At 32.5% G+C, this 7,667-nt stretch overlaps 1 protein-coding gene across 1 annotated transcript in view; it reads left to right on the forward strand.

Annotated features, from left to right (window-relative positions):
- Naglu (N-acetyl-alpha-glucosaminidase) overlaps positions 1–7,667 on the forward strand; it is a 28,814-nt gene that overhangs the window by 19,711 nt on the left and 1,436 nt on the right. Inside the window, exons 20-26 of the mRNA XM_080164453.1 lie at positions 976–1,029; positions 1,450–1,535; positions 2,012–2,139; positions 2,548–2,653; positions 2,973–3,074; positions 3,647–3,699; positions 4,942–5,030. Of these exons, the coding sequence (XP_080020579.1) occupies positions 976–1,029; positions 1,450–1,535; positions 2,012–2,139; positions 2,548–2,653; positions 2,973–3,074; positions 3,647–3,699; positions 4,942–5,030 (618 nt within the window). The remainder of the gene's footprint in view (positions 1–975; positions 1,030–1,449; positions 1,536–2,011; positions 2,140–2,547; positions 2,654–2,972; positions 3,075–3,646; positions 3,700–4,941; positions 5,031–7,667) is intronic.

The following is a 7,667-nucleotide window of genomic DNA, read 5'->3' on the forward strand; positions in this document are numbered from 1 at the left end:
TTTTTTTTGTCCATCGTCCCATTCCTATACATTGGTACATGACAGAATATTCAACATTTATCCATAAGATACATATACCTAAGAAACAAAGGGACAGTAAATTCGCCAGTTTCCTTGTAACAAGAGATATGGAAAATATAATTCCTATCCCTATAACCCTGGTCATGTGTACTGCATGTAACAGGAGATATGGAAAATATAATTTCTATCCCTATATCTATGATTATGTGTACTGTATGTAACAGGAGATATGGAAAAGATAATTCCTATCCATATAACCCTGGTCATGTGTACTGTATGTAACAGGAGATATGGAAAATATAATTCCTATCCCTATATCCATGATAATGTGTATTGTATGTAACAGGAGATATGGAAAATATAATTCCTATCCCTATATCCCTGATTATGTGTATTGCATGTAACAGGAGATATGGAAAATATAATTCCTATCCCTATATCCCTGATTATGTGTATTGTATGTAACAGGAGATATGGAAAATATAATTCCTATCCCTATATCCCTGATTATGTGTATTGTATGTAACAGGAGATATGGAAAATATAATTCCTATCCCTATATCCCTGATTATGTGTATTGTATGTAACAGGAGATATGGAAAATATAATTCCTATCCCTATATCCCTGATTATGTGTATTGTATGTAACAGGAGATATGGAAAATATAATTCCTATCCCTATATCCCTGATTATGTGTATTGTATGTAACAGGAGATATGGAAAATATAATTCCTATCCCTATATCCCTGATTATGTGTATTGTATGTAACAAGATATATGGAAAATATAATTCCTATCCCTATATCCCTGATTATGTGTATTGTATGTAACAGGAGATATGGAAAATATAATTCCTATCCCTATATCTCTGATTATGTGTATTGTATGTAACAGGAGATATGGAAAATATAATTCCTATCCCTATATCCCTGATTATGTGTATTGTATGTAACAGGAGATATGGAAAAGATAATTCTAATGCTACCAAAGCTTGGGCTCTTCTATCAAGGAAACCTTTTCAATTAAAATTTAAGTATCGCAGCTAATTATGTCCAGAAAATGTTCTATTTTTTGTATTCTAAACTTTACATTTTTTTCTAATGTCTAAACAGAGGGGATAAAGGGGACATAGGACTGTAAATTGGTACTGGTATATGCAAACAAACTATAAAGCATGGTTTTTAATGATCAGTGCGACGACGAAGAAAGTCCCTGAAAAAATCAGCATGGTACGTCATAAAAACGAGGGATTATCCATCTCTTTTTTAGGGGTTTTCTTTCCCACTCCTCATTTTTATGAAGTCATTGAGGGACTTTCTTCGTCTTCGATCAATGCTATTAATTTCAATAACAAGATAAAAGAATATTTTCTTATTTCTACTTATCAAAAGGAACCTAAAAATTTTAAAAAGGTCAACTTTTTGTATAGAAATGTGTACAATTCCACAGCATATAACCCTCACCAAAATGTTCTGCTTATAAATCCTCCATCCCTTCAGATGACAGATGAAACGTAAGTATTTTTTAGTGGTGAAGCTACTCTACAAATCATCTTTTCATATATGTATTTTATATGTTTCTCATACTTAGATTTACAACTTTTATTTGATTTATTACCCGCGACAACTTCTTTATATAATAGAGAGCATGTTTGCTGTTGGGGTCTTGTCTAGACCACTCTGCGTCATACTTGGTTACTACTGCTATGTCTGGCACGTAACACTGATAATACGAATAAATAGCATTCTATAGCTCGCAAACAGGCACAACTCAATACCATGTATAGTAAGAACTTTAGACAAATTCATGCAATTAGAGGTTACTTAACCTTATGTTCTATTGTTTGAGGTTAGAGTATAGCACTAAAATTTTCAAGTGTTTGTCAAATGCGTTGCAAAAGTCAAAGATACACAAATTGAAATAGATATTCATAATTAATTCTAAATTCATATTCAGTGGGTCTACTCTATAAATAACTTTATCATAAAGGTGGTATACCCTATCAGAACTGTACACAGCCTGGGGACTGCTGCTCAATGCCTCCCAGGATTTTAATGATTCTGAGACATACAAGTTTGATCTGGTTGACGTCACGAGGCAGGCATTGGTCAATCAAGGTAAAACTTTGAAAAATTAATTAGAAGAGTAGCTTGTGTTATACCATTGCCTTTTTATATACCTACATTTAATTAGTGAAATTTAAATATTTGTGAAACGAAAACCAAACTCTTTGGACAATGACGCTACAGGGGGGTGATACCCTCCAACCCAAATCTCTGCGGATTAATATTTTAAAGGGGAGGAAGAAGTAAAATCTAATTCATTTCAATTTTAGTTTGGAGGGGGGGTTATCACTCCTATACTCCCTCTTGGCCGTCTTTGCTCCCCAGTTATTGAATCACTTTTTATTTCAATTTTATGATATATGACTGAAAGTAGCCTTGCTCTACTTATATAGCTTGTTTATAAATCAATTTAAAAACTATGCAAGGTTCCTAGACACTTTAATAATGATTATATTTCAGCTCCAATCTGGTATGACCTGATAAGAACTGCATACAATGATAAGAGTCTGTTGTTGGTTCATCAGTATGGTCTAATGTTTATGAGGCTTCTTCATGACTTAGACAGGTTATTATATTTTGTATGCTAAACAGGATATATGTGTGTTCACTGAGAGTTATGTATATATGGTGAAATCTCTTAAATGACTGCAAAGATTATTTCGCAATTTTTATCGAAGTTCCACACTTTTCAAGGGAAGTTTTATTTCATAACACATAACACCCTCCAGAAAAAAAACAGCCCCTTCCCCAAATTTTTAAAAACAATAAAATCAATTGAGGTGGGTTTGCACTCACCACATCTAGGGTCGAAAACTATAAAGACAAGGATCGGAAATACAAGTAGTAAGGTAAATTATTTTTGTACCAAGTTAACATATATTTAGAATTCTGGGAACAAACTCCAACTTTATGCTGGGACCTTGGTTGGAATCTGCTAAAGCTTTAGCCACAACACCTGCAGAAGAAGCTAACTATGAATATAATGCTAGGAACATGTCTAATAATATGTTTTTATACATTCATTGGTCGAAAAGTTTAAAACAAAATGTGTGAGTTAATTTAAAGGTTTAATGTACAACCGTATTTTAGTGTATGTAAATCTAGATAAATAAGGTGTCTATGGTGGGCAAATTCATATATTATACAGAATAGGATAAATATTTAAGTAACTGTATGACTCCAACCTTTTGACGAATTACAATTGGGTCTTTGAATATCAGCCAATAGCTTCGGTAATATTAACACAGCAAAGTCGCTAAAAAAATAGCAGAATGCAATTTGCTAGCAGACAAAAAAGGTCCCCACAGCTTATACCAACAACGAAACTGTCGTTGGGGGTCAACACATCGTAGAATTGATGACCTCTACATCTGCCCCCCATACATTATTTTATTTCGCTTGTTGGTTGTACCTTATTCCTGAAGTCTCCACCACTGGATCCAGGCAGATATACATTTATATGATAAATATGGGTTGTTGTGAAATTGAAAAAATCGCGTGAGCATTACAAACAAACTGACAGTCTATTTACTTAATAGATTTTATTAAATATGTTGATTAGAAATCAGATAACTCTGTGGGGCCCTGATGGACAAATTCTTGATTATGCAGGTATCATCCTATTATATAAAGTAGTAAGCGTTTTTTTGTCTGTCCCGAAGGATCTCGCTAACCGCTGAAGCGATATTGTTCTCCTTTACAGTGAAGCTTTTTATAGGTCCTGGGAAGGTTTTAAACTAGTTTTCGAGAGGGTGTCTTCACCCCCCTCTCCCGCAAAATTTTTTTTATAACTCTTTTGAAACTCAAATTTAAAATAGGATGATGTCTACTTTTTCTTCTCCTACCAGTGCAGTGCCCCTAGAGGCTTCTAAGGGGCGTAGCCGCTAGTATTTAAAAAGTAGTATGGGTTTTTCTCTGAGGCTTAAGATCTCAATATCTACTGAATTAATTTGGTCTCTATTTTAGTTTAGCTTCACAAAGATCCTGTGATGGTTTTAGGCTATTTCGTTTTTCAGATTTAAGTACTTGGATGGTTTTGAGCTATTTTTCTAGTTTCTTTGTATCGTACATGCAAGATATTTGTCAATAACACTGAAAAAATAAAGACAACCAACAAATTTTCTTAACCTTTTCCACTTTCACCTAAACTACAGGCGAAGCATTTAGTTTTTTAAAGATGGTTTTATATTGTTACGCTATTTACATTTTACAGACTTAATTGTCCTTGTATTTAGGGAAGCAATGGTCCGGGATAATGAAGGACTACTACGCTCCTCGGTGGCAACTTATGTTCAAATATAACTGCGCTTCTTACATAATACACATTATTGTTCTTGTATTTAGGGAAGCTATTGTCTTGGCTAATGAAGGACTACTATGCCCCACGTTGGCAACTTATGTTCAGATATAATTGCGCAACTTGCAAAAAATTGTCCTTGTATTTAGGGAAGCAATGGTCTGAGCTAATTAAGGACTACTATGCCCCACGTTGGCAACTTATGTTCAGATATAATTGCGCAACTTGCAAAAAATTGTCCTTGTATTTAGGGAAGCAATGGTCTTGGCTAATGAAGGACTACTATGCCCCACGTTGGCAACTTATGTTCAGATATAATTGCGCAACTTGCAAAAAATTGTCCTTGTATTTAGGGAAGCAATGGTCTGAGCTAATTAAGGACTACTATGTTCCGCAGTGGCAACTTATGTTCAAATATAACTGTGCTACTTACACATAATTGTTCTTATATTTAGGCAAGCAATTGTCTGAGCTAATTAAGGACTACTACGCTCTTTATTGCCAACTTATGTTCAGATATAACTGCGCTACTTGCAAATAAATGTCCTTGTATTTAGGCAAGCAATGGTCTGGGCTAATGAAGGACTATTACGCTCCGCGTTGGCAACTAATGTTCAAATATCTTGAAACAAGTCTTGTAAACCAGGTTAGAAATGCCTTTTTTATTTTTGTTTACATTATTGAAACCATAGACGTCGAAGAGTTGGTGTAAAGGGATGTTTATCCAACCTAAAACTTTGAAACCCCTCAGTTTATCCCCCGCATAATAAAAAGGTTGGACTTAAGTTCTATTTCGACATTGAAAGTAACTTTTGTTAAAACTCTGTACATTTTATCTGATGATTTTGTTTTACTTATCCTAAAATACTTCTTCTTGAGAGAGAGCTAGTAAAATTCTTTATCACATTTAATGAAAGAATGTTCCTATTATCATATTAAAATAAATGCTGTAATAAGCCTTAAAATATTTAAACACTAGTCTTTCATTGGACACAAAATGACGTCCAATAAGAAAAAGGAATAAAAATATTGGAAAGAAAATTATTTTATTTCAAAATTAATTCTTGGCATTTTGGAATAAAAAATATAGGGGAAAGAAAATTATTTATTTCAAATTTATTTCTGGTCTTGAAATAATATTCATTATTTTATTTTAATTCGAGTGTCAACCAATAAGAAATAGGCATGCTGTTTTAAAAGTTTGGAATAGTTATTTCTCGTATCGTATTATAAACGGTTTTCTACGGATATAGAATGTACAATTATAAGATTAAAACTAGTTTTTTTAGCCCCGTGGTGCCGAAGGCACCGGCTAAAAAAACTCTGCAGGACCAGAACTTGGAGGCCAATTTTAATTTTTTTCTTCAGATATGTTAATAACATCCTGAAAGATGCATATTCTGTTTAATAAGTTGATCTCTAAATTTTACAATTTATTTACCTGTCCAGAAACCACCTTTTAGCCTGCAGCACCTGAACCTGGAAACTTATCCCAAAAAATTATTAAATATAAGTAAACTACCCAAAACAAAAGTAAACTTTTATCCCAAATACCTATAATCTTACATTAATACCTAGCCTAATAATCACGGAGTAAGCGAAAGTGGTAAAACTTCCCCCTCACCCTTAAGTTAATTTTATGAAAAATAACTGATATTTAAATCATAATCACAAACAAAAATATATTTTAAAGGATTTTCTTCATCTCTTTTTTACTGTACCTAGAGCTTTATGCATTTTTGTCGTATCACAGTATCATTTGAGCCCCCCGCAGGGGCTAGAAATAGGAGAAGACCTACTGTGAAAATAAGACTAAACGCTCCTTAAGAGGTGTTGTCACAAAACTGACAATATTCGTTTTTTGTTATATAAATGTAATATTATATAGTATATATAGTAAATTTTGGTCAAGTAAAGGTAATAATATATAGTATATATAGTAAATTTTAGTCATATAGAATGATATAGTATCCAAATTCATCCTATATAGTATAAATAGTATATATCAGTGGTCGCCCTGCACTTGTGGAGAGAATTTTTTTTTTTTTTTTGGGGGGGGGGGCAATTATTTTTCTTTCAAAGTATAGCTTTATGCACCTTCCCAATTTTGTCTTGAAGAGTAGAATAAGAATAAAAAATCTGTTTTTAAACTATTGATCCTAGCAAGAAAAATCCATAAATAAATTTAAAAACCAAGAGATTTTACATTTAATTTAAGATTTTTCATGCTTGGATGAATATTTTTTAAAACCAATTTGATATTCTTATATTAATCAACAAGACAAACTCAAAAAGATGCATAAAGCAATACTTTGAAAGAAAAAAAGTTGCACCTCCAGAATAAACTTCTAAAATTTTTAATGCATGGAAACACCTTCCCCTCCATTTCCCCTCAAGGACAAAATCAATTTTTTATATTTAGGTTTCTTATATGACGTTTAAACTGTAGATGTTGATTACAAATTCAATGTCCAAAATTGATCCACTCTACTGTACATTATTATAATTTAATATTTGATGTGGGTATAAACATTAGACATAGATGGTCAATCTGACCCCATTTTTTTCTTAAAAAGAAACCTTTGTTCACTTTTTGTTGTATATGCCCTATAGGCAACATTATTTGCAACTAAATTTTGCAATGATATAATTTTTAGAAAGCTAACTTTATTATGCGAAATTAAATTATTTATAACTAACTTATTATATGTTGTGTGATACGCTTCACATTATATGATGGAAGAAATATTTTCTTCAAATATTTCACCCAAGGAAAGCTTTAACCTAAGATATTCAACAATTTATAGCTGATACATAATGTAAACAAAATTCCTTTGTGCTGTCTCTAGGTTATCTCTATTGTATAAATGACCGTACAAAAGAGGAGGAGAGAGAGAAGGAAATAGACAGAAAAGTGAGGGAGGGGGGAGGGGGAAGAAATATAGAGAAAAATAGACAAAGATATTTATTGTTCACCCTTAGATGATGTAAATTTTTTGATAGACTTTTTTGAATTTAAGAAAAAGATAAAGAATGAGACAAAACCAAGTATCATATTTTATTAATATTGCTTATACAAGAAAGGTCATTCAAAATTATTTCACCAATATTAAGGTCAAGTGACAAAAATTTAAATTTCCACCTACTTCGCCCCCAGAGGGGGCAATAGTAGAAGGAAAATTCAAATTTTGATCACATGACCAAAATTGTAGAAATAATTTTAATATCCTTTCTCGTATTCATTTGAATCCGGTGGATAGGAACCGGTTCTCATGAATACGAA

The sequence above is a fragment of the Acartia tonsa genome, chromosome 6 (genome assembly GCF_053477335.1).
Source record: "Acartia tonsa isolate MP-2025a chromosome 6, ASM5347733v1, whole genome shotgun sequence".
Lineage (NCBI taxonomy): Eukaryota > Metazoa > Arthropoda > Copepoda > Calanoida > Acartiidae > Acartia > Acartia tonsa.